Source organism: Scardinius erythrophthalmus (genome assembly GCF_964197995.2).
Source record: "Scardinius erythrophthalmus genome assembly, chromosome: 9".
NCBI lineage: Eukaryota > Metazoa > Chordata > Actinopteri > Cypriniformes > Leuciscidae > Scardinius > Scardinius erythrophthalmus.
Genome location: NC_138229.1, coordinates 28,323,017 through 28,349,348, shown reverse-complemented (window position 1 = coordinate 28,349,348; position 26,332 = coordinate 28,323,017). Strand labels below are relative to the sequence as shown.

The window sequence follows — 26,332 nt, the reverse complement described above, 5'->3', positions numbered from 1 at the left end:
TCAGGATCCTAGATATCGCTGTGGCAGACTGGGTGAGAGCTCGCCAACCGCACAGGGAAAACAAGATGGCATCATTTTGGTCCACTCCACAGCAAGTGGTCCGCCGACTGGGACCAGCCACATACCTCCTTGATGGCACCCGCTGGCACGCCAGCTGCCTTCAGAAGGTGCCAGCACCTCCTGCAATGTTAACTCAGAACAGCGGGGACATAATGCCACCCAGAGCGGAGCAGGAGGACTCCATACCACAAGCAGCCGCACAGCCTGAATATACTCCCTCGTTGTCACACCCAGTGCCCCCATCATCATTGTCGCTGCCCCTTTCCCCAGCCTCCCTACCACTGTTCGCCTCACCTTCAGCTGTGTGTTCTCCACGGCCAGTGCGCACCAGGGCACGGCCCGATTACCTGAAGGACTTTGTGTCAACTTTTCATAGTTGAACCCCCCAGAGAGGGGAAAATGTTATGTCCGCTCAGGACGAATTAATCTGTGTTCGTTTGGTAACACCTCGCTGCATGTTTAGGTTGCAGCTGTTTTGGCTGTTTTGGTCTGAAACGTTTGGTTCCGGTTTGTCCGAAAAGTAAAGAGAGTTGCATGCATAAATCTCTCGTCCAGCATCCTTTTTTATACACAGCAGTCTCATCCTCTCCAATAATTTTTTTCAGCATGATGCTGCGCACGTTGTTCACAGATTTTTTGTGGGCCTGGCCATACATTACACATGTAAATGCCTCAATGTCCTCCACCACATCTGGCTCCACAGACCACTGATCACCAAGTTTTCTGAGGACATAAATAATTATAGTATTGCAAAGTCACAATGTATCAATACCTATGTTAAGCATTAATTGCCATTACATGCTACAGGATATCTGATTAAAAATACTCACCTGAAGGCTGCATGGTACTTTGGATTACTCTGCAGCTTTTTCAGAGGCCCAACCTTCCCTTTGCCTCTAAAGGTACATGTAACGTCTTCTCCTGTGAAGACATATAGGCAGAGTATTGTTGTGCAGTAGTCTGCCCCCTTACATTCTGCCAGTTCGCTGACATTTAGGATCCGTCTGTGCTTTCCGGTCCCAATATCGATGTACTAATTATTTATGTCCTCAGAAAACTTGGTGATCAGTGGTCTGTGGAGCCAGATGTGGTGGAGGACATCGAGGTATTTACATGTGTAATGTATGGCCAGGCCCGCGAAAAATCTGTGAACGTGTGCAGCATCATGCTGAAAAAAATTATTGGAGAGGATGAGACGCTTACCACCAGATTCAAGGTGGATTTGTCCCGGCTCCTGCCCTGGAGAGACAACCTGGTCCCACACATGAACCGTGTCGACCACCGTCTGGCCAACTACAAGAGAGCAGCCACACCGATATTCTGGTGTCCCAAGCCCCATGATCCTGGCCAAGGCTGGGAAAAGACTTAAGAGGGTACCCTGGAACCAGTGTGGTCTTGTGGACCTATCCTCCCCACTTTACTCACTGACTTGCTGGAGGAAACAGTCGAGGAGATGGATGGAGATGGTGAAGAAGACGAGGAGCAAGAGGTGTCATGATTCTGCCTTTGTGTACCAGATCTTCTCTTGTCTTGAGGCAGGATCATGACAGACCCATGTTTTATGTGTAAGCACATGGCCATTTGTTTGGGCTGTGTGCTTGCGTTGTCTCGTCACGTAACCCCGCCCACTTGTTACCCTCGTTTAGTCATCATTGCTTTACCCTTGTCACCTGTTTCCCTCATTAGTTTGCTCCCTATTTAATCCCCTCATGTTTTCTGTCCTGCGTCGGTACATTGTCAAACTTAGTGTGTGATACTTTGCATGTTAAATGCTGTGAGTACTTTGTCAGAAACCTGTTTAATCAGAATTGTGAGTTTGTTTCCTGTCATCGTCAAGTCAAAGTCTAGTCTTTGTTTATTATCTTGTCTTAGTCAAAGTTACCTCTCCTCAGTCCTGTTTTGCCCCCTCGTGGGTTTTGTTTTCTGTTTTGTGTCAAAATAAACCTTTAGTGTCTGCATACCGTCTGCTTTTGGGTTCATTCCTGCCATCCCATGACAGAATGTACAGACCAAAGAAGAACCCAGCAGACTATATGTCTTCTCCCGCTAAACCACAGCTGACTGATCAAGAACTATGGTGGCAGTTGGCCATTGCTGACAGTAGAAATGGAAAACTTCCATTCCCTCGCCAGGGTGAGTTGTCCCTGAAGAGGTATGCCCAAGTTTTTGAAGAGAAGAGATTCTTCCTGCCTGAGATCCTGGCTTCTCGCTATTTCATCGCTGGTCTCAACTCTCCTCCTCCTCTGTCTGAACGAGAGGAGCTTACTATTCGCCCATTTCGAGCAATGGTGGATTGCTTGTCTCAGAGAGAGCCAAAGGGTCCCACGAGGTTTTCATCTGCCATGCTTCCAGTGGTCCCGGAGGGTCGAGTCCTTGCTGTCGTCACTCAAGGGGATCAGGCTCTCTCCGTTACTTCTCCCGAGGTCTCCTCCACTCCCGTTGATCTTCGTGGCAAACGAGGGAGACGGACTTCGTGGGATTCTCCGTCTGAGTCATCCTCGACCGAGTCAGCGCTGCCTGAGACTGCCCGTTCAACTCAAGTCACAAATCCCGCTGAGCCTCTCCAACCGGCCACAAGTCCGGCTATGACTTCCACACCGCGACCTAGGAGAAAGAAGAGGAGAAAGGGAGCCTCTTGTCCTTCATCTCAGCCTGTCCCAGAGCCCGCTCCCACTGCAAGCGCTGTTCCAGAGCCCGCTACTGCAAGCGCTGTTCCAGAGCCCGCTACTGCAAGCGCTGTTCCAGAGCCCGCTACTGCAAGCGCTGTTCCAGAGCCCGCTACTGCATGCGCTGTCCCAGAGCCCGCTACTGCATGCGCTGTCCCAGAGCCCGCTACTGCATGCGCTGTCCCAGAGCCCGCTACTGCATGCGCTGTCCCAGAGCCCGCTACTGCATGCGCTGTCCCAGAGCCCGCTACTGCATGCGCTGTCCCAGAGCCCGCTACTGCAAGCGCTGTCCCAGAGCACGCTTCTGCAAGCGCTGTCCCAGAGCCCGCTACTGCAAGCGCTGTCCCAGGCGCCGTCCCAGAGCCCGCTGTTGCAAGCGCTGCCCCCGGATCTGCTGAGAGAGTTGCGGCTGACTTAGCAGCTAGAGAGGTTCTACAAGCTGTTTCTGCCCCTAAGATGATGCCTGTCGTCTTAGCTGCTCGAGCCATATCTGACTATCTTACCGCTCTTGCAAGGATCCTTGAAATGCCACCCAGACCCAGGTTACTTTCAAGTCACGAACCCACGACATCAGATTGCGCTTCTCACGAGTCAAGTGTGAGAAGCCTAAAGGATTCAAGAGAATCAAATGGGTCAAGTCTGAAGGATTCTAACATTCCGAGTCCTGTTCCGGGTCCTGTTCCGGGTCCTGTTCCGGGTCCTGTTCCGGGTCCTGTTCCGGGTCCTGTTCCGGAGTCAAGTGAACCTAATGTATCTAGGATGGAAGATTCAAGTGAATCAATTCCTGTCCCGAGTCCTGTTCGGAAGTCTGCTCTGAGTCGAGCGCAGCCTGGAGTCATCGACCCAGAGGGACCAGTCCGGTCCGTCTGTCCTCTCAAACAGGATCCTGTCCCACAGTCACCCGCTTCATCCCCTGTTTTGTCTCCCGTGTCGTCGCCCCCTGTTGTCCCCATCAAGTCTTCTGCCAAGTTGCCATGTGTTTTCCCTGTCACCCCTGTCGCTGCCCAGTCCCGGACTGTTTCCCCCAAGTCATCTCCTCATTCGTCTCCAGCCAAGTCCCCCAGGAGTCCCCGTCCTCAGCCCTCGTCCCGAAGACCCAAGACCCCCAGTCGTCCCATCCACCCTGGACTGCCCCCTAAGGACTTTGTGTTTCCCTCCAGTACTCCCACCTCACCTATCCTCTCTGGATTTCCCCCCATGGACTCAATGTTCCCTCCTCCTCCCCTTCCTTGTTTGTTGTTTTTATTGTTCCATCCTAACCCTGTTATAGTTTATTCGTGTCTGCCATTGTTAGTTTTTGTCATGTATTGTTGGTTTGTGTCTTTGTCACAGTCGGTCTTGTCCTGTGTTTAATGTTCCCTTGGGGAGCGTCTGGAAGCCGCTCCTTAAGGGAGGGGTTCTGTCATGATTCTGCCTTTGTGTACCAGATCTTCTCTTGTCTTGAGGCAGGATCATGACAGACCCATGTTTTATGTGTAAGCACATGGCCATTTGTTTGGGCTGTGTGCTTGCGTTGTCTCGTCACGTAACCCCGCCCACTTGTTACCCTCGTTTGGTCATCATTGCTTTACCCTTGTCACCTGTTTCCCTCATTAGTTTGCTCCCTATTTAATCCCCTCATGTTTTCTGTCCTGCGTCGGTACATTGTCAAACTTAGTGTGTGATACTTTGCATGTTAAATGCTGTGAGTACTTTGTCAGAAACCTGTTTAATCAGAATTGTGAGTTTGTTTCCTGTGATCGTTAAGTCAAAGTCTAGTCTTTGTTTATTATCTTGTCTTAGTCAAAGTTACCTCTCCTCAGTCCTGTTTTGCCCCCTCGTGGGTTTTGTTTTCTGTTTTGTGTAGTAATAAACCCTTGAAATGTCTGCAAATGGTCTGCGATTGGGTTCTCTCCTTCTAAACCATGACAAGAGGTTGATTATGAAGACCTGCTGTATGATGAATAGACATCATTGCCCTTGACCTTTTGACCTTTGATTAGAATCACTTTTTTCTATTTCCGTTTATTCTAATGGGGATTTGTTATACCCTATATATACACACATTTTACAATATGAGTTTTCTGTTTTGTTTCAATAAATATACCAATATAACGGTTAGTAACTCCTTATTATGGGAGATGTTCATTTGGACCAACATGTGATAATTTTTCAAGTAGGGATCATCAACATTTGCTTATTAGACATCATAAAGACTATAAAAATACAAAAGTTAGAAAACATATATCAGTATAATGGAAAGCTTTGGTTTTGATGATCGTTTTATTTCCTGGATCAAACTATTGTATGTCTCCCCACAGGCATCTATTTTAACTAATGGTGTGGTTTCACCACCTTTTTTGCTTCAGAGGGGCACTAGGCAGGGCTGCCCTTTGTCGCCTTTGCTTTTTGCCATTGCCATTGAGCCCTTAGCTATCTGGCTTCGTGAGGATGTAAATTTTAAAGGTATAAATCGGCTAGGTAGAGAGTATAAATTATCCCTATATGCAGACGATCTTCTACTCTTTATTTCTGATCCAGAGACTTCTGTCCCCGTTATTCTGAACATTTTAAACCATATCGGTAAAATTTCAGGGTATAAGATTAATTTTCATAAGAGTGAGTTGTTCCCTGTAAATTCTTTGGCGAATAACCTCGCACATTCACTTCTACCATTTAAATGGGCGGCTGATGAATTTAAGTATCTGGGTATTGCTGTGACCAAATCTTTAACTGGATTGTATGTTTCTAATTTTGTCCCCTTACTTAAAAAGGTTGAGTCTGACATGGAACGTTGGGCTAACCTCCCTCTTTCCCTTGCTGGGCGTATAAGCCTAATCAAGATGACTGTTCTTCCCAAGTTTTTGTATTTATTTCAGCATATTCCAATTTTTCTTAAGAAAAAGTTTTTTATGGATTTGGATAAACGAATAATTTCCTTTTTATGGGGAAATGGACCAGCTCGAATTAAGAAATTAGTTTTAGAGCTCCCTAAAAACAAGGGAGGTCTTGCACTCCCAAATTTTTTGCACTATTACTGGGCCTGCAATATCCAGAAAATTGTATACTGGAGGAACAATCTGAATTCAGAACCCCCTTGCTGGGCCTACCTGGAACAGTCCTCAGCGCGCCTCTCTCTGCACTCAGTTATATGCTCTCAACTACCATTGCCTACCAACATTAGTTCAAATTTAGTAGTATCTCACTCAGTTAAGATATGGACTCAATTTAGAAAACAGACTGGGTTGCATAGGTCTTCTATACTCTCTCCGATAATTAAAAACCACAGTTTTGCACCCCCTAATATGGATGAGGCGTTTCGAATATGGTTTGATAAAGGCATAAGGACCATTGATGATCTCTATGAGTGTGGAGTTTTCTCGTCCTTTAATAATCTTTCCAAAAGATTTGACTTACCTAATACCCACTTATTTCGTTTCTTTCAAGTTAGGCATTTTGTGCAAAAACTATTCCCTCACTTTCCGAATCGCCCCCCTGAATCGCCTTTGGATGACTTCTTAAAGCTTGAACCACATTCAAAACACTGTATTTCTGTAATTTATAATTTGATTCACAATAATAATCCAGCCACTACAAATAGGACCAGAGCGGCATGGGAGGGAGACTTGGGATTCGAAATCTCTGATGAACATTGGGAGCGCATTCTTGCTCTCATACACACGTCATCTATAAGTGCAAGACATGGCCTGATACAGTGTAAGATTTTACACAGGGTTTACTATACAAATGCTAAACTTGCTAAAATATACCCCTCTGTCAGTGATGCATGTAACAGGTGCAAGCAATCACCAGCAGATCTCATTCATATGTTATGGGGATGCCCTAAATTATATGATTATTGGACTAAAATATTCAAAATTCTGAGAGAAGCCTTTGCCATAGATCTTGACCTAAATCCTCTTCTGGCCATCTTTGGGATGACCGTTGAAGTTAACCTTTCTGTAACGGTTCAAAAAGCTCTAGCCTTTACCACTTTGCTAGCAAGACGTCTCATACTCCTGAAGTGGAAACATGCCTCACCCCCTTCTTTTGATTCATGGCTGAAAGAAGTGTTCACTTGCATTAAATTGGAAAAAATCAGACTGTCACAGACTGGATCTTTAAGGACTTTTGATAAACTGTGGCGCCCCTTTTTAGACTATTTACTAGCTAATTCTCAAGACACTTAAGCTGAGCATCCCCTTATTATGTATTTATTTTATTTTGAAAATGCTTTAAGATATCAATATTGTATTTATTTATTTATTTATTATTTTTTTTTTATTTTTTTTTTTTATGTAATTTGTTTTTTTTTTTTGGAGGCTGTAGGTTGTTTACTTGAGGGAGGGTTTTATTGGGGTATTAACAGTGTGGAACGATTATTTTATAAAATCATTGCTATTATACGTTGACTTGGTGTTCCCAGCAGAAAACTAATAAAGAAATTTAAATTAGAAAACATATATCAATAGGGTCCATAGGGGAGGAGTTCCATTGATCCAATGTCACCGATTTTTTACATTTTTTTGCGTTTATTTGAGTTTTAATGCACCAAACATCATCTAATCATGACAATCCTCATATCTATCAATTCCTCATGCAAAGACGAAGAGAAAATGGGGTGGATTGTGTCTGTAGGATGTATTGTTCAGATTCTATGCAGATTTAAAGTTTTCATTTTTCACAGCCGAAAATCAAGCAGGGACACAAAAGATGATACAAAAAATCACATATGGGACAATAATTTGCGTGGGGAACATCAAAATTCCTTTACTAGACACCTTAAGGATTACAAAAAACTAGGTTAAAAAAATATACCTTTCGGGTGCAGGTGGACCTCCCCTTCCTACCAGACTAGTTGAGGCAAGTTGGAGCAGCAGCCCTCCAGGACCACATTTAGACACCTCTGGTTAACTATGATATTATTCTTATTTTTTGTGTGACTGCTATGAGAAGATTTGTATCACTTTGCATTGGATTCTGGTTGTGGTTATGCAAAACCATGTAAATATTTATGGGATGATCAAATGCCTTCTCCACATCTTCCACTGCCTGGTGGCCACACGTTGAATGTCTGTTATGCAATTAATACTAAACAAGGAAAAAGGAAAACTATAATATGTTTCTCTCTTCAAATGATTGACTCTGCTTGAGAAATATACACTCTTAAAAAAGGTTTTATTGGGTTTTATATATAGAGTTCTTGACTCAATATTAAAGATGCCAAAAAGTTATTACTGCATAATATGAATTAAAACAAAATAAATAATTAACACTAAATTCATAACATGATCCTATGATGGGAACCCCTAAAATGTTCTATATATGTAGTGCCCGACAGAACCCTTAAAGGTTCTATATTTATTCTGAAGAGTGAATTTAAGAAAAATGAATTGATCAATAGCATTTAATATTGGGAATTCCACTAGTCCTTACTGCTTAATTAACTACTAATTAGTTAATTATTGACTAAAATTAAACTCAAAACTTTATTCAAGTAAAAAGTCCTCATTTGCATTTGTCCTTTTTCCTATAGTTACATATTTCTAACAGAAAATGTAATTCCTCTCCACTTTCTCCCCGCTGTGGAATCTTAGGTTCACAGCCAGATGCCTAAGTGCAAGACGCTTTGTTTCCATTATGTCTGTTAACATATATCTGTTAGTTATATATTCTGCATAGTTTTTCAGGTCATCTTGGACAAGTGCCACTGCAGTGCTGTGCTGTAGCCACTGTAAGATGTCCCATATTTCCCGCCTTGGAGGACTTGATATTAAATTCTGTTTAGTTATAGATGTCTGTGACATAGTCATTTTTTTTCTTCTTGTAGAAATTTGTGAGTTGTCTTGCAGTTTTGTCATTTTAACACAGACGAGACTACCCTTTCAACCATAAACAAAACTGGCTTCTTAAAATCCATTTACTGAATTCAGCCCTCCCTGAATAACGTCCAAGCTTTAAGAACTTTCTTTTTTTTTCAACACAAACTGATTATGAGGTGCTTGTGATTTTGGGCTATATAAGTTTTGTTTTCTGCTAGTTGACTTTCTGTTTTGGAAAGTTAGTTTTAATGTTTCATCAGCTGATCAACAGTGGCACCTATTGGCCAGACTGTACATCTATCCCTTCATTTTCAGTTGTATCAAATTAAACCCCCGGTTTCACAGACAAGGCCTAAACTAGTCCCAGACTAAAATGCATGTTTAAGCTGTTTTAACTGAAAGCAAATTGCACTTGCATATCTTAAAAGTACCATTGTTTTGTCTCAAGATGCACACCAGTAATGTTTTTTTATTAAGGCATGTTTATAAAAGCTACTTAAATGCCCTAATTGAACTAAGGCTTAATCTAAACCCTGTCTGTGAAACCAGGCCTAAATTATCTAACCTTACTAAATTAATTTCAAATATTGCAGAAGTTTTTTTTCTTGTCCCTTGAATATATATAATGATATATATGTTGGTGTTTATATGTTGAAATAAAAATATATTTTCAGTTTATAAAAGTTTTAAATATATCTTGGCCATATGGTGTATTGTTGGTCTAAACTGTGAAAATAACGCATGAAGAAGTGCAACATTGTGAAAAAAGTGTTCAACAATTTAGCCTGCAAAACAGAACCAGCAATACCAAAACAAAAGAACTTTTTGTTGACTTCACGAAGGCAACTCACAGCACACGACACTGATAGCTCATAACTGCAACAGACAGCAACCCTTAGATTCTTTGGCTCACAAATTTCTGATGACCTCACCTGAACAACAAATTAATAATTACACTGTTTACAATGCACAGGGAAAAGTGACATCACCACTAAAGACATTGATCATTGTCTGGTATGAAAATAACAGCACAAATTATAGGATTAATCTTATTCACTCCAAAATCAAAAGAAAGAAATTAGAAATGAAACTTAAATTAAATTATATTAATAAAAAAGGCCCGTTTTAAGGGTAAGGATTTTTATGACTGTATTTTCAAACAAGTTCTGTCATGAAAATCTAGATGGCGCAGACTAACTCAATCTGTTTGCAATCACATCTATCTCTAGGGCACAGCTGATTGGTTCCTGCTGTATCATAGCCAATGAGCTCACTGCTCATCCTTCAATTACTTGGTCAGCGTTTGCTGTAGCACTCTGCAGTGCGCTTACAGAAACCCTCCGCCTTCCCCTGCTCCACCTGTATAGATCTGCAATGGTGTAATTCATGTACGCTATATTGTACAGCAGCAGCATGTCTTATTTGCTCACAGCAGTGTGTTGTGTATGTATTGGCAGTAGCAAGTTGTTCTGCAGCAGCAGAAACATATCAACATTTTCATATCCATTGCCATTACCAAACATTTAGAGAGTTGTCATGACATAAATTATTTTCATGAGAACATGAGAAATTATTTTTTTTGTAACTAATAATAAAAATAATACAGCCTATTTTAATACAAAAATATCTTATATTATTGCCTATCTAGTTTACCATTTTTTTTACTTATTAATCAACAGATAAAGAAACTAAGCAAACAACAATCATTCTAGAATGAACTAGCAAACAAATCAGTTTTTTAGCTATATATCTTTCTGAGTGTGACAATGTAGAGGGCGCTGTTTCTCGTGTTGTCCCTCAATCATTATCATGCCTGGTCTATGAGTCGAGTGGGTGTCAACAAACTCGCTACAGTCAACGCCGACCAACTACCGAAACTTAGCAGTGACCGATTTCACACACAACAAATCAGCGTGACATGGAGCCTACGAATTTACAGGTAAATATATCCATTCAGAAATCATCAGTAAATGTGATGGCAATGTTAATTCACCAAGTGTTATGGTTTATAATGTTTAAATGCCGTAATAATTTTCTTCGTAAAAGTATAGAAACCACTTTCACATTCTCAACTCTCGCAACCATGTTCATTGTTTAAGAATAAAGTTGAAGTTGGAGTGATTTAAGTTATCTTTGAGTACGCAGTTCATCGTAATGACAGTGGTTATGTTTCAATACCTAGTGAGCTGCCTGCTTAGACAGCAAGTAGTGGTTTCGAAAGCTCATATGCTGGCAAAGGCAGGCATGCAGCTTTTTAGTTTTTGAGCCGCGACCATATAACACCGGATATTATTGGGGATATTATCAGTTCAGGAACAATTTTGCTGTTGAAGTGTGACGATTATCTGAAAAGTATTTTCAAGACGTCACTCATCCCCCGAAATGAAACATTTATGAAGAGCAGGTAAGTTAGTTGCCATATTCGTTGGTGAATTTAGCATAGCCTATTCGTGTGGTTCATTATTTTCATCTCATAAATCATTACACAGGCACATTTATTAATAGTCATATTATATGTCACTAGACATTTATGTCGTTACATTTGAGATTTTTTAAATAAATAATAATCTGAATCTATAAGAATCATGATAGTCTGAATTCATTATTCAATTATTCAATTCAATTATGTGCCTTATCAGATTCATTATAATTTTAATATCTATTAAAGTTAAGTGTCACTGATACTTTTGTACTTCTAGTCATAAATCACTTCATTTTATTGATTGACTCAACACAACCATGCTAACAGTTACACAATTGTTATATAGCATTATTCATATTTAAATATTAAACTACATGCTGTGTAGTGATGCTTTATTTGTGTACACACTTTAAAATCTCTGCATAGTGTCTTACGATGTACATATCTTACTCATCTTGTGATTAGGTGTCTCAAAAATGTCTTAAATGTACAAAAGTCAGGTTATAATGAGTAAATATAAGCAAATTGCACATGCTTCATTTCACAGAAAGCTATAGCTATAGCCAACAAAGCTTCACAGGAGGACCAGGATGGAAATTATGAGGAGGCTGTTAAATCTTATCAACATGCAGTGAAATATTTTCTGCATATAGTAAAACGTGAGTGCATAATATATACAGTTTACAATGGTGTCTTGCCATTTTCTTGCAAATGTAACCCTTTGTTTTGTTTTCACCCATATAGGTGAACCACAGGGTAAGGAGGGGAATCAGAAGATCAGAGATAAGTGTAAGCAGTATCTCGACAGAGCAGAAGAGCTCCAAAACTATCTCGATAACAAAGAGGTTACTATCAAATTATCACAGTCTCTTTGTGTATTGAATATAAATGTCCAAGCAGTTCAACTTTTATTTTGTGTGACAACTTAGAAATTCGGAAAGATCATTCTGGAAGACATGATTATTTAGAAAGGTGTGCTGTTTCCTTGTTATGTACAGTCTTGATAAACTGACTGTCTCCTGTTCAGTAACAAATATTGGACACTTGCATATCTTTGGTCACTAATATTACTTTGGTCAAATAGTAAAAAACACATTTTGACCAACAATTTAAACCACTTCGAGAACAATAACAGTGCATTGAAGCATGGGGGCAGCATCATTCTGTGTCATGGACTGAAAAACATGCAGTGGGAAAATTAAGCTAAGTAAATAAATTGCTGAAGGGAAAACGATATGTGGTCTGCAGAATCACTGGACACACTAAAGTAGTTTAAAATCAAATGGAATATTATAGACATGGCCTAATGGTAGTGCAAGAGCTCCAACACATTTCACTGTGCTCACATACGGGTGGTGTGAGTTTGAATCCAACTAGCAACATTTCCTTTTCTTATTTCCTGTCATTTACTGTTCCTGGAAGCCAAAATGTAGTGGGATTAGAGAGTATTTGAAGTTGACTTTGCTTTGATGGGGTTGTGAACTGCTTTGACCTTTCTTCAGTCTCTAATCTGGTTTTGTTTTACTGACAGCTGGAGAGGGGTCTCACCGTATTCTCTGTGAACTGAAATGGTCTGCAAATTAAATTATGTGATTTTTTGTGTGATGTTTGTATGTCAGAAAGATAAACAGCAGTGGACTCAGGACATAGCCCTGGGGGTCACCGATAGTAATGAGCAGGTAGGAGTCTTACTTTGTATCCTGACTGTGGTCTGTTGCTTAGTCTTAGAGGTGCTTCTGCCAGGTATGCCATGGCATCCTGTGGTTTTGCTTGTAAGTAGCCTATATTAGGCCCTATATGGGGCCTAATGCATTATGTATTGCATTAAGTCTCTTAAAACACTATGAGTAAGTGCAATGTGGTAGTGCGTTTGTAAAACATTTTATTTGATGTTACACAGATGAATGCTCGTAAATAAAAAAAAATAGGCTTATTGCAGTCAGAAGGTGTAGTTATGGCAAATGAGCTGTTAGAGCTGATGACGACATGCTAATCAGCAACACCTTGACCTCTTGATCTAAAGGTCTGGTCATTTAATTTAATGTCTAATGTAAGAATGTAGTGTCTGGAAGGCAAGTGAGGTGGTTATTCTGCCATTAGACAGTGTGACTAATTACATGCTTCTTCACTGTGGGGTATTTTTGTTGTTTTAGTTTATTTTCAGGGTGTTAGCTTTTTTTTAGGTCTGGTTCTTTTGCAAGTAAAAAGTCTTTGCTATCCTAATTACCCATATGTCACCAGATCTGACAGCAGTAATCATAGATTATAACAGATATTGAAACTCAGCCATAGCTCCAGGTTGTGGGATATGGGTGGGTTTTCAGGGACCTGGGGGGGCCAATGTAGGAGTGTTGGCCCCTGAGTATTGGAGAGTATTGGAGTATTTGGTGGCTAAAAGTACAGTAACATTAGCAAAATTTTGTGTGAAAATTAGCTACGTTTTCAGTTGGTATGAAGCACAGCTTACACAGATGTAACTTTCAAACCGAGCAGCTTTCTGTTGGCCGACATGGCGAGTCCACATGACCAACAAAATCTGTGTGGGTAAATCTTCCACTCCTATTTAATAGACAATTATTTTTTTTTTTTGCACCTTAATTCATATGAATACGTACACTCTCAATTGTGTATTTTCGCAGGATCTGCTTACGCCCCACTGATGGTCATATTTAGAGGTGGGCCATCATGCTTATTTTTCTTTCTTGTGAGATTTTGTGTTAGACGCAACAATGCTTCAACTTTCAAGAGCGATGAAGCTAAACTGTTCATAAAACCATAAAAGACCGTTCTCTAAATTTTCTGATATTTAATATTACTCAGCCACCAAAATTACCTCACTACGGTTATTTTTAAAGTGAAAATTAAATGTTGTTTACATCCGATTGCACTGGTGTTTTTAGGGGACTGAATGAAAATTAAGAAGGCTTGGTGATGTCAAGTTTTGTAGACAAGCATTTTAAAAAAAAAAAGTTTTTGTGCATTGATGAATCATGTGCAATAAGTCTAGGAACTTTATTAAGAAACTGCATATTAAGAAAATATAAAGGGTCTACTTTGATTTTATGTTTATTATAAAGGCAGTGGACCACTTAACTTTTTATACTTTCATCATTTTGTATATATCCATCGTCTGTTTGATTATACTACATTCTATTTGTTGTCTGTTCCATAACTTTTTTATTTTATTTATTTATTTATTTATTGCCTTTTTGTTATATGTCAGCACATGATTCTAAAAGAAATAAGCGTAAGATATTTATATTATTACTAGCCTGTCATATTGCAATATAATACCTGACAATGTGTAAGCAATGTTATGGCTCATGATTGTAGGTGACCTTTCAGTTTGACAATAGCAACACTTGTTTATAGCTCAGTTATCTTGCTGATGACTTCAGACCATATCACTTTAGTAACACTCTGGCCTTTCTGTGTAGCTGTGAATGTGCAGATTTCTAGTATTAATACGGAAGCCAATTTAATAATAGTGATGAGACTGGAGTTAGTTATCACACTTCTCAGAGTGGGCTTGGAAATATAGTTTACATTGACCACTATAAGGGGTAAGTTGTCACATGGGAACTGGTCATTAGTCTGTTATAGTCTGGAGACCAGATGTGTCCAATCAGTTGAGGGAAACAATGCCTGAGGCATAATTAACTAAAATTAATATATATGAAGAGTTCAGATGCAAAAGCCTCTAAATGCCATCTGAAATTTTCTTATAGAATGATCATTTTTATCAAGCTAGTATATTTAAGTTCAGTAATTTCACTTAAATGACAATTAATAGGTAATCTTCATTGCCATTTAAGTGAAATTATTATTATACGATAAAAATGATCATTCTATAAGAAATTTTCAGATGGCATTTAGAGGCTTTTGCATCTGAACTCTTCATATATATAAATATATATATATATATATATATATATAATTATTTTTTTGGGCATTTATTAAATTCAATTGAAAATAACATCTTCTGTCCTGATGTTTGAAAATCTGACATAAAAAAATAGTCAGAGTGGTTTTATTGTGTTCACTTATTTACCCAATAGATATTAGAAAAATATGAAAATATAAAAATATGAAGAGTATCAAGTGCTTGAAACCAGCATCAACACAAAATTACTAAAGAAAACAAGCATTTGGACCTTTGACTATAAACCTTAGTTGCTCAGATAGCCTATAGATTATAGATTCCCAGCTAGTCTCAGTCTCCCCAATGAATTGTTTTCAAGTAACTGTAATCATTGTAACGTTGTAAATTCAACAGCTTACAGTCAAATGGTTGCAGATGACTGTACAAAATCTGATATACTTCCGGTCAGGCAGTTACACTTTCTTATGTTTGGTGACATTAGCTTGAGAGAATCCTTTTGTTTTTACCCACAATAATCATACAATATGTCAATATGACGACAACAACTTCTATTACGTAAGAACTCTCTTTATCTTTTGTTCCTGAAACCAGAGGTGTTTTTTCAGGGCGCGCCAAAGAGGCTTGTCTTACACGTATGACGCATGACATTTTTGGAACACGTGAGCGAGGAGGCGGAAGTGACATTCGACATTTTAATGCGGAAGTTGTTTTTTCCTCTGTTATTCAACGATCTCAAAACTAAGCATTGAAAAATTCTAAATCTGCAATCCTTGTTGTTTGTTTGTTAAATCGTGTTTGTGATATAACACTGTCTTTATATTTCCGAAACACGTCGTACGTTCTTGATTTTTTCAGCCCCTATGGCTGCCAACAACAACTTACAGGTAAGTTAGCAAACAAATTAGCTCATAGTTTTTCAACTGACAACAATAATGTTAACTTACAGATTTAATTAAGATAAATACTAAGTCTTGAACGATTTGTATAGTCATACATTTGAAAGCAATGATTTTGTAGTAAACATGGCGAAACGATCGCTCATCTCTTAATAGCACCCATCACGATTTCTTTAACTTGTTAATTTTATATACTAACAAACCTGTTAAGTTCGTAATCAGACCTAATTGATTGTACGTGAGATTATAAATGGCATTTTGAAAGTTAATAAGTCAGGTTAAGATCAAATGAGCTAACGATACGGTTGGGTTTGACCATTGTCTAGTGTGAAGTTTAGATCTAAATTTAGTTTTGGGTTTATGAATACGCCTATTAATTTTAGACTCATTGTTCTGGTGAATTCCTAAGCATTATAGTTTTTCTTGGAGGACTGATGTCACATCCATCATTTTGGTTTGAGAATGAGGGTTTGTTGAAGTGTCTTAATTTATGTGCTTTCATATAACCATAATTGAAATCCTCCATACATTCAATGTTAAGACAATAAAACTGCGTTCATTAATTAACAGCCACATTGCATTTTTCTCCTCAAACCCATTCTGAAACAATGTTATGATATTTCCCACACAGAAAGCTATAGATCTGGCCAGTAAGGCATCTCAGGAGGATAAGGCCGAAAACTATGAAGAGGCCCTGCGTTTATATCAGCATGCAGTTCAATATTTCCTACATGTTGTCAAATGTAAGTATGCAGCAGAAATTAAATATCATCCATCAAGAAGAATGATTTTAGCTTTGGAAAAACTATATTATTCCTGTCATATTATTTGTTTGTGTCCAGACTGTAATAGTTTGATTGTTACTTTATAGTTACACATTCTAATTTATCAGTATGTTAAGCAGAATACATCACAACAGGGAAGGCTTTTTATATCTTTAACTCTTTTTTTTTTATGTTATGTTATTTTTTTTACAAAGATGAAGCACAGGGTGATAAGGCCAAACAAAGTATCCGGGCCAAATGTGCCGAATATTTAGACCGGGCTGAAAAGCTGAAAGAGTACTTGAAGAAGAAAGAGAAAGCCCCTGCAAAACCAGTGAAGGAGTCCCAGTCCAGTGACAAAGGGTGGGTGTGACTGAATAAATATATGCAAAACATACATTCGAAATGTGTGCTCGATTTCTGTGATTCGGCTGAATATCAAAATAGCAAATATTAGCCAATTGTTTATGAGCACAATAACATGTCCAGTCTGAATGCTCTGCTTTGATTGACAGGCGATCTGATCAATCATAATCCGCCATCCGACGAATCCGCCATTTTTGTCCGACAAAGCATTCAGGAGAGTTAGTAGATTAACGTTGGAGGATTTGAACTTGAAAAACGTTGTGTACTGACGTCTTTCCACGGTTGGAACAACATTCCTTCATATGTTCACTCATGTTTAGCCTATTGATGCTGTAAATTAACTAGAAGGTTCACAAGCAGCTTTAACTGAGGCTCTACAGCGATCTGTCAGGCACATTAAAGAGTGAGAACATGGTGTGTCGTGAGAGCGGCGTGGCTTGTCAGTCAAAGCAACAGTAGCTAAAGGGGGCGGGTCTTTGCGAACGGTCAATTGTAAAGTGCTTCCGTAAAGGCTGACTAATCGATTGGCCATTCAGATAACCCATGTTTATTTAAAATAGTAGTTTTGCATATCCCTAACTGCTAGTGTGTGTTCACATCAATACAAAGGTATGTTAGCTACTGAGACTGTTTTGTTGCACATTGTAATATATTTTTTCACATTGAATCTCCAAATTAATGTTGAAACAACATAAAGAGGGTATATATTTAAAATATTTTATTCTATTTAAAAAAAAAAAATTTTATTAGGGTGGTCAAAATTAATGCGTTAACGCATGCATTTATTTTTTTCAGTTTAACGTGTTAATATATTACATGCAATTAACACAGCATCCATTTTTTCCCGTCATCCTTTAGCTAGTGTTACATATTTTCTTTACACTCTTATTCATGCAAATGCTTTTAAACCATTCAAGCCCGACAAGACACAAAAGAGAACGCAGTGCGTTACTGGCTCGTCTGTGAATCTCCCGTCTGTGTGACACACACACACACACACACACTCACACACACACACAGGAAGCTGCCTGAGACCGCGCGCTGGGTCTCTTTCACGCTTGAACGGACAAAAAGACACAAAATTATGCCCGTTTTGTCAAATATTCTTGTATGCACAGTCTTAAATGAGTTAAATAGTGAAATGAACATAGAGAGTTGTGAGAAAATGGATGTCAAATTCGTGTCGTGCGGCAGGTCTTAAAGCGACAGCAGTCTAATAAAACTGCTGCTGTCTATCATGTTGAGCAAAGAACAAAAGAAAAATAGAAAGTCCCTCACTGCTTTCAACTGAATAACTGTAGCTTTAATAAAAATGTATCTATATTTAATTTATAAATGATGCAGTGAAGACTGTGAATTGTTAGAACTTTATTTAATTTATGGACATTTCTTACCTGTTAGATCAAATATTTAAAATATACTCTTTAATATTTACAATATATTGTTGTTTCTACATTATTTTGGAGATTAAATGTGAAATTGCCAAAACAAAAATACATTAAAAACTTTAAATGTTAGTTGCGATTAATCACGATTAATTACAGAAAAATGTGCGATTAATTAGTTAACTTTTTTTATCGATTGTCAGCACTAATATGTATATATAAATATTATATTCCTTTGTTTAATGTCATCTTTTACTAAGTACTATGAATGAAGGCTAATATTACAGACAGCAATACAGCTATTGATGTCTCTATTAAATGGAAGTTGTCTTGTATTTTAATAAATAACGTTCCAATTTAATACCACAACATAAACTATTTGACTAACTAATATAAAGCTCAACCAAGACAAGTAAACAATCAGTAATACAGTAGGAATAAATAAACTACTAGATATAGCACAAATAAATACAATAGGACAAAGATAATGAACAGTAATGAAATAAACATTTTTTTAAAAGATTTTTTAGGAAGGGTTCAGGTTAGAAATACAGAACTACAAAAATTGAATAACGTAATGAAATGTTAAATAACATTGCATAGTCTTCACTGTATGAATTAAATATTGATTATTCTAATTAAAGTTGCTAAAGTTGGCGATGAGCAATGAGTTTTGTTCTTTTTTTCTTTTGTTTTTTTGATTAACATTGAGACAAAGAGAAGCAGGTTTATTAGGCAGCTGTCACTTTAAGACCTGACGCACATAACGTGGATCTGACGCACATCTCATTTTCTCACAACTGTTTACATTCATTTAAGACTGCGTTTGCGAGAGTACACTTTTTAAAAAAAAACAATTTTTATGTGTTTTTTTTTTTTTTTTCAGTTTAAGTTTGATAAGAAAAGAGAGATCTCATACCCATACTGTCTGTAAAGCGGCTTTTTGCGCGCATTTCACATTGTGTTTTTAACCCCAGGAATGAGAGCGATGGAGAAGGAGATGACCCAGAGAAAAAGAAATTTCAGAATCAACTCTCAGGTTAGTTATTCCCCATTCAGACACTTTCTTCTAAATACTACAAAATACTACGAATTTTGTTTTTCACTTTTTAGTACTTTTATTCTTAAGTAAAAACTAAGCAAAAACAGTACTTTTTTGTTAATACATTTGACGTTTCTTCGTTTTAAATTCCAACAAATCTCTGTTAAATCTTATTGACTGATTCAAAGACCGGTTCTTCTGTCACAGGAGCCATTGTCATGGAGAAGCCGAACATTAAATGGAATGATGTCGCCGGGTTGGAGGGCGCCAAAGAGGCTTTGAAAGAAGCCGTCATTCTGCCAATCAAATTCCCACATCTCTTCACAGGCAAGTGGCTTTTTCCTGCCTGGATTAAGAATATCAATTAATGGGTTAATGCTTTCATGTAACACTCTTAAAGTTTTAAGTATTTAATGGTCATCAATGCCAATTTGGTCCTGTTTACACCTGGTATTAAGATCTGTTTTGGTCGATCGGATCACAAGTATACGAGGGAGACACATGCCTGATTACACCTGGTGTTTTAATTCGTCTTTTTTGTCTACTTTTTAACCACTTCTGTCTTCTGATTTCTTTGAGGGGAGTAAATGGGTGGGAAAATGTATGAGTTTTTTCAGATCTTTCGATCTAATGGACGAAATAAGCTCACGAAATTTACATATGAACGCGACCAGAGACGATGTAAAAACATACAGAGAGCAGAAGCGTGTAAACAGGGCCTAAGTGTCTTGTGCTTTGCTCAGTAGTTTGAACCTTGTGTAAAGGGATAATTGATGGCTGTGGGTGTATCCAAAACTACAACTGTACCAATACTTCATGAGTGACGTTGACAGATAATAATCCAAATTGTTTCTGTCTCAGGTAAAAGAACTCCATGGAGGGGCATCCTTCTGTTCGGGCCTCCAGGAACAGGCAAATCTTACCTGGCCAAAGCCGTAGCGACAGAAGCCAACAATTCCACCTTCTTCTCCATTTCCTCCTCAGACCTGGTATCCAAATGGCTGGGAGAGAGTGAAAAGTGAGTCTTGTGAGGAATGGTGATGGTTACCTTTACCTAAGAGTCTCGGCGTTTGCTCTAAAGTGAACATCTGAAATATGTTTCATACATTTTTTTGTAACAATCAGCTGTTTGTAAAGTGATGAGTCAAATAATTAGTCAAATTCATTATCATCATTTTAAAGTAGATATTAACATTTTTTGTCGACATATGCCGTACAAAATAATGGATAGAAAATGAAATGCCATGCGTAACACTGCAGAAACTGTATTGAAGGTGCATCTGCATCTGTGGGGTTTTGGACATGTTTTGTACAGCTTTTATGAGGATCTTTGAACAGAATTTGGTATTGAGCAACCTTGACTCACCAACTGACCTGTAAATTAAAGCCAAAATGCTTAAAACATTTAATTCTTTATGGCTTTATAATTAGTTCTCATGGCTGTACATTCTGTATAATTTTAGTGGAAAAATCTACATTTCTGATTGTTGTAATAGCTTGTCACCTGATTAAATGTTAAAATGATGTCACGTGATGTCTAAACGTGTCCTTTTACCCCCGCAGGCTGGTGAAGAACTTGTTCACGTTGGCCCGAGAGCACAAGCCCTCTATTATCTTCATAGATGAGATCGATTCACTCTGCGGCTCCAGGAGCGAGAATGAAAGTGAAGCAGCTCGCAGAATCAAAACAGAGTTTCTGGTTCAGATGCAAGGTGAGAATATGTTATGACTGAATGTCAAATCCTGCTTCTGAAGAGCTTACCTCCAATCCTAATAAAACACACCACAAAGAAACAAAATGAACGAGTAAATGGCTTGTTTGTCTGAAACGCATTCTGAATCAGCAGTGATGTAAAATCATGTAATCAAAATCACTTTCATTTTTATCTCTAGAATGTGTGCTTTTCAGATATAATTGGATTTGAATGTATTAATAAAACAAATATATTTGTTCTAGAAATGAATATTAAGAAATTATATTCATATCATTTTTGCATAGTGAGATTATTTCTTGACATTTTATATGCCCTTTTGTCATATTTAAGATAAAACTAATACATTTTTAATTATTAAAGAAGGTTTAAGACTTCTAATGCAAATCCATGTCTTTATAGGTGTTGGTACTGACAATGAAGGGATCCTGGTACTGGGAGCCACAAATATCCCATGGACGTTGGATTCTGCCATCAGAAGACGGTAATAATTTGTTTCCATGAATGACTGAATTACCATGATGAAAACTGAAAGAGATCAATCAGAGAGGAGTGAATGAGTCTATCAGTTAAAGATTATCTCATTAAACTCTGTGCCAGTGTGACGCATCATGTTTTAATGACATCACTTGAGTCACATTACCAGGGAACAGGTTTTTCAACTCTGATAACTGAGCCAGAAACCATGAATCATGTGGAATGTTATTATGAAAGATGTACAGGTCTCAGTATTGAGATATCAATACTGAGACCCCAAATATGGGTTGGGGTCAGTAACATTTTAATTAAATGAATATTCAGCAAGGATGCATTAAAGGTGGTATCAGTGATTTCAGGCCCAAAAATATTTTTATCACATTCATCTAATCTTTCCTAACGATCCGCTAGCTGCCCGCCCCATAAGCATGCCGTCAAAAAAACGCGTCTCTGTAGGCAGCCTAGGCTCTGAGATCTGCCCACAAAAACAAATGGTTTAGCCAAACACTCAAAACCAAAACAAATAGTGTTCCAACCAATCACTGACAGGGGGAGGGTGTTGTGAGGTTTTGAGCCAGCTTTTTCTTCAGCTCTGACTTCGCGTGCAGCCGTGCACGAGCACAAAACCTCACAACACCCTCCCCCTGTCGGTGATTGGTTGGAACACTATTTGTTTTGGTTTTGAGTGTTTGGCTAAACCATTTGTTTTTGTGTGCAGATCTCAGAGCCTAGGCTGCCTACAGAGACACGTTTTTTTGACATTTTTGGGCCTGAAATCACTGATACCACCTTTAAATTGATCAAAAGTGACAATAAAGAAATGTTCCTAAATAATTCTATTTCAAATGAATGCTTTTTATTCATAAAAGAAAAAGGTTTCACGGTTTTCACAGAAATATTAAGCAGAACTACTGTTTTCAACATTGATAATAATAAGAAATGTTTCTTAAGCACTAAATCATCATATTAGAATGATTTCTGATGGATCATGTGACACTGAAGACTGGAGCAATGATGCTACATGATGCTGTAAAATAGAAAGCAGTTTATTTTAAATCGTAAGAATATTTCGCAATTCTATGGTTTTTACTGTATTTTCGATCTAATAGATTCAGCCTTGATGAGCATGAGCGAGATCTTTAAAAAAAACTTGCCGACCTCAAACTTTTGAACTGTAGTGTATCACTATGTATAAAAAACCTAGACATAGGTGGTGACGTATAAGCGATGATTTCCTAAACCTAAATTTGTGCTGTTTCATATATTTGATTTGTTGGCAACACTTTATTTTACAGTGCCCTTATTACCTATATTATTCTTATGGTAGTAATTATCACAGTAAGTTATGCATAATTACATACAGCTAACCCTAAACCAAACCCTATAGGCCTAGTAAGTACATGTTAATTAATATTACTGAGTACTTAAATGCATATTTACACTGTAACAAGGGCACCTTCAAATAAAGTGTAACTCATTTGTTTGACGATTGTTTTAATATGTGAAAAATAGTAACAGTAATACATGTCTATCTACCACTTTTAACTGCAAGTGTTTATGTTCATTGTTCATCATCTGTGTTGTTGTTGTGTTTAGATTTGAGAAACGTATCTACATCCCTCTGCCTGAAGAGCACGCTCGCGGGTTCATGTTCAAGCTAAATCTGGGCAGCACACCTAACGTTCTCACCGAATCAGACTTCATGACTCTGGGCAAGAAGACGGACGGTTACTCTGGTGCTGACATCAGCGTCATCGTCAGAGACGCTCTCATGCAGCCCGTCAGGAAGGTTCAGTCTGCCACTCACTTTAAACGAGTGAGTCCTGCCAGACACCATTGCATTAACGCTTTAAGAAATGGAAATGGAGCAAATGAAAACTTGAAATATGTGTCATATTAATTAATTGAAAATGAATTACCCTCCCTTTCTAACTGAAACCATTTTTTCTTTCATTAGGTACGAGGACCATCAAGAGATGATCCAAATATCTTAGTGGATGACCTGCTAACCCCTTGCTCCCCAGGTGATCCACAGGCTATAGAAATGACTTGGATGGACGTTCCTGGAGAGAAACTTTTGGAGCCAATTGTTTCCATGGTGAGCATGTTTTTAGTTCTGTTTTTTTTCTTTCTTACAACCATCAGTACACACCATTGACCGTTCGCAAAGACCCGCCTCCTTTAGTTACTGTTGCTATGTCCGACAAGCCACGGCGCTCTCACGCGACACACCATGTTCTCACACAGTGGAAAATACATTGTGGAATAGAGAGGACACTGACAACGCACTGACAGACAGGACAGACCAGGTTACTTGTGATATGAAACAAAGTCTCACCTTTCAAATTTGGTCATTTTTTTGTGAAATTTAAACAATTAATACCGTTTTGTGGCTCTTTAATGTGTCTGACAGATCGCTGTAGAGCCTCGGTTAAAGCTGCTCGTAAACCGATCATCTCTTCCTTCTAGTTAATTTATAGCATCAAATAAACATGAATGAACATAAGAAGGAATGTTGTTTCAACCGTGGAAAGACGTCAGTACACAACGTTTTTCAAGTTCAAATCCTCCAACGTCAATCTACTAACTCTCCTGACTGCTTTGTTGGAGAAAAATGTCGAATTCGACGGATGGCGGATTATGATTGGTCAGATCGCCTGTCAATCAAACTCCCTGAATGGTCAATTGTGATTATTGGTTGTAAGAAAAAAGTTATGCTGTGCTGCAAAGTTCCAGTGTCAAGCTATTTATTTTGCATACTGTACAAAAGAAGCTTGTATTAAATTGATCATCTTTAAAATGACAGTAAAGGCATGTTAGAAAATATTTCTATTTCAAATAAATTATATTCTTGAACAAAGAATCCTGAAAAAAATGTATCACTGTTTCAACAAAAATATTAAGAAGCACAACTGTTTTCAACATTGAAAATAATAAATGTTTCTTCATCACTGAAAAAAAAAAACATGACAATAGTTATTTTAAATATTTAATTTAAATTATAATAATAATATAATGCATAAGGGATAATGTACATCCAGTTCGGATGACTTTATATTATTATTATCATCATTATTATTATTATTATGAATAAATATGACTGTTTTTACTGTATTTTTTTATCAAATAAATAAAATAAAAAACATAAAAAAATTCTAACTGAGCCCATACTTTACAAACAAAATATATAACAAATATACAGTATACTCAGTGTGTATATTGGCTATTTTGCAGCATCTTTTAATGGTTGGACCAAACAGAATAATAGTATTTATATTAGTGTTTCAATAGAAATGGTAATAATATTAGTATTTATTAAAAAAAGTTAAAGTAAAAAAATAAGAGAAGTTAATGAAACAATGAATGTTTTGTTTATTTCATTTTATTAAAAAACTAACTTGTGTAGATTTGCATGAATGTTATGATACTTTAATCAAATCATCATTCTACCCTGCCCGTACCCACAGTCGGACATGCTGAGGTCCCTCACCAACACAAAGCCCACCGTCAACGAGCAGGATCTGGAGAAGCTGAAAAAGTTCACAGAGGACTTTGGACAGGAGGGCTGAACAGAGCCGGTCTCCCGAAACCAAAGCAAACAGATTGTGATCGTAACGTCTTCTCTCTTGCCCTCGCCCTCTCTTCCTTTCGTACCCATGCTCTTCCTCTGACCGACGGCCCCCCCTCAGCTCAGGCTAAATGCTAGATGTAATTTGAAAGTTGTTCTCAGTTGTTTTTAATAGCTGCTCTGCCTGCAAGGCTGCCATCAGTACCTTGTGACCATCATGCATCTTTCATAATTTAATCAGCGGCCTCAATCATAATAATTTGTGCTTACTGTCTGTCTATGATTAACAGTCAGAAGGGCATACAACAGATGTCCTATAAAACAATTAGCAAATGTAATGAGTTGTTACTTCACGCAGTGACTAATCGTTTGAAGAAATACTAATGTAACTCTTGTTTACAGTCGCATAAGTCTGAATGGACAATAATGAAGCCCCATGGTGCATGAAGACTTTTTAGCCCCATCTTAAAATGTTTTTGCTGGCTGTGCTTGGTAGAAGAACCATTTAAAGTGGCTCTTTGTCGCTGCAAAGACATTTTATGGGTGTTGGTAATGAGAGTTGTCTTTTTTTTCCTTCTCGTTTGAGAAAGTCACACTTTGATTCTGCATTGCCATTTGATGTAACACTTTGAGATCCCCATTTAACAATTCAGGCACTCTTTACATGTACTACATATGTTTTTGTCTCCATGTACAGCGTTACTTTCAGTATATTACTGTAAAACGTGATATTTCTTCACTGAGTTATGAGTTACATTATATGTTCAGGGGCCAGTGTTGGACGTTTGTAAATTCACTTGCTGAGGCTCAGCACACAATGTGCCTTTTTTGCATTTTCCTCTTGTCTCTCTGTCTGTCTCTCTCAATCTACATACACAGATTCACACATACTGATGCTTATTGATGGATATATACCTGTTTTTATAGGCAGAACGTTTGGGAATGATTCGATGATATTTGCACATTTCATTTAAAACTTTACAATTATATATCGATCTGTATACAGCTCCTATGCATTTATAGGGTGTTTGGTTTGCCATTTAAAAAAAACCTATAAGACGTTGTATTAGAATAACTAGTATAGAAATGTTTGGTTTGTTTTAAGAATAAGGCCTGTTAGAAAGTTAAAACTAAGGGGTTTATCTTGTTCATTTTATTATTCACGTGTAAATAAAGGTTGAAATGGAAATAACTTGTCTCTTGTAGTTGAAATAACAGTCAATCATGATGGCAGTGTCTTTTTTTTTGACAGCAGGTTTTTTGACTGATAAGTTTTTAGGGGCTTGTTTT

General features: G+C 38.0%; 1 protein-coding gene across 4 annotated transcripts; it reads left to right on the top strand.

Annotated features, from left to right (window-relative positions):
• The first annotated feature begins 10,340 nt into the window (after window positions 1–10,340).
• Window positions 10,341–26,292, top strand: vps4b (vacuolar protein sorting 4 homolog B). Of its 4 annotated transcripts, none has more exons than XM_081375173.1 (14): window positions 10,341–10,466; window positions 11,497–11,608; window positions 11,694–11,794; window positions 12,569–12,628; window positions 16,360–16,471; window positions 16,708–16,855; window positions 19,221–19,282; window positions 19,493–19,612; window positions 20,147–20,303; window positions 20,849–20,997; window positions 21,400–21,481; window positions 23,071–23,290; window positions 23,432–23,572; window positions 24,942–26,262. In XM_081375173.1, exons 1-14 carry the CDS (start codon window positions 10,446–10,448, stop codon window positions 25,041–25,043), a joined length of 1,587 nt encoding a protein of 528 aa, XP_081231299.1. In that variant the 5' UTR covers window positions 10,341–10,445; the 3' UTR covers window positions 25,044–26,262. The 4 variants fall into 4 exon arrangements, with proteins under 4 accessions (XP_081231299.1, XP_081231300.1, XP_081231302.1 ...); XM_081375176.1 differs by lacking the exon at window positions 10,341–10,466 and adding an exon at window positions 10,823–10,931; XM_081375174.1 differs by lacking the exon at window positions 12,569–12,628.
• The last annotated feature ends 40 nt before the right edge of the window (window positions 26,293–26,332 follow it).

Coding starts and splice junctions, on each gene's coding strand:
- vps4b (XM_081375173.1), top strand. CDS start 10,446: ATGGAGCCTACGAATTTACAG. Junction 11,609..11,693: donor TTTTCTGCATATAGTAAAAC/GTGAGTGCATAA, acceptor TCACCCATATAG/GTGAACCACAGGGTAAGGAG. Junction 19,283..19,492: donor ATTTCAGAATCAACTCTCAG/GTTAGTTATTCC, acceptor CTTCTGTCACAG/GAGCCATTGTCATGGAGAAG.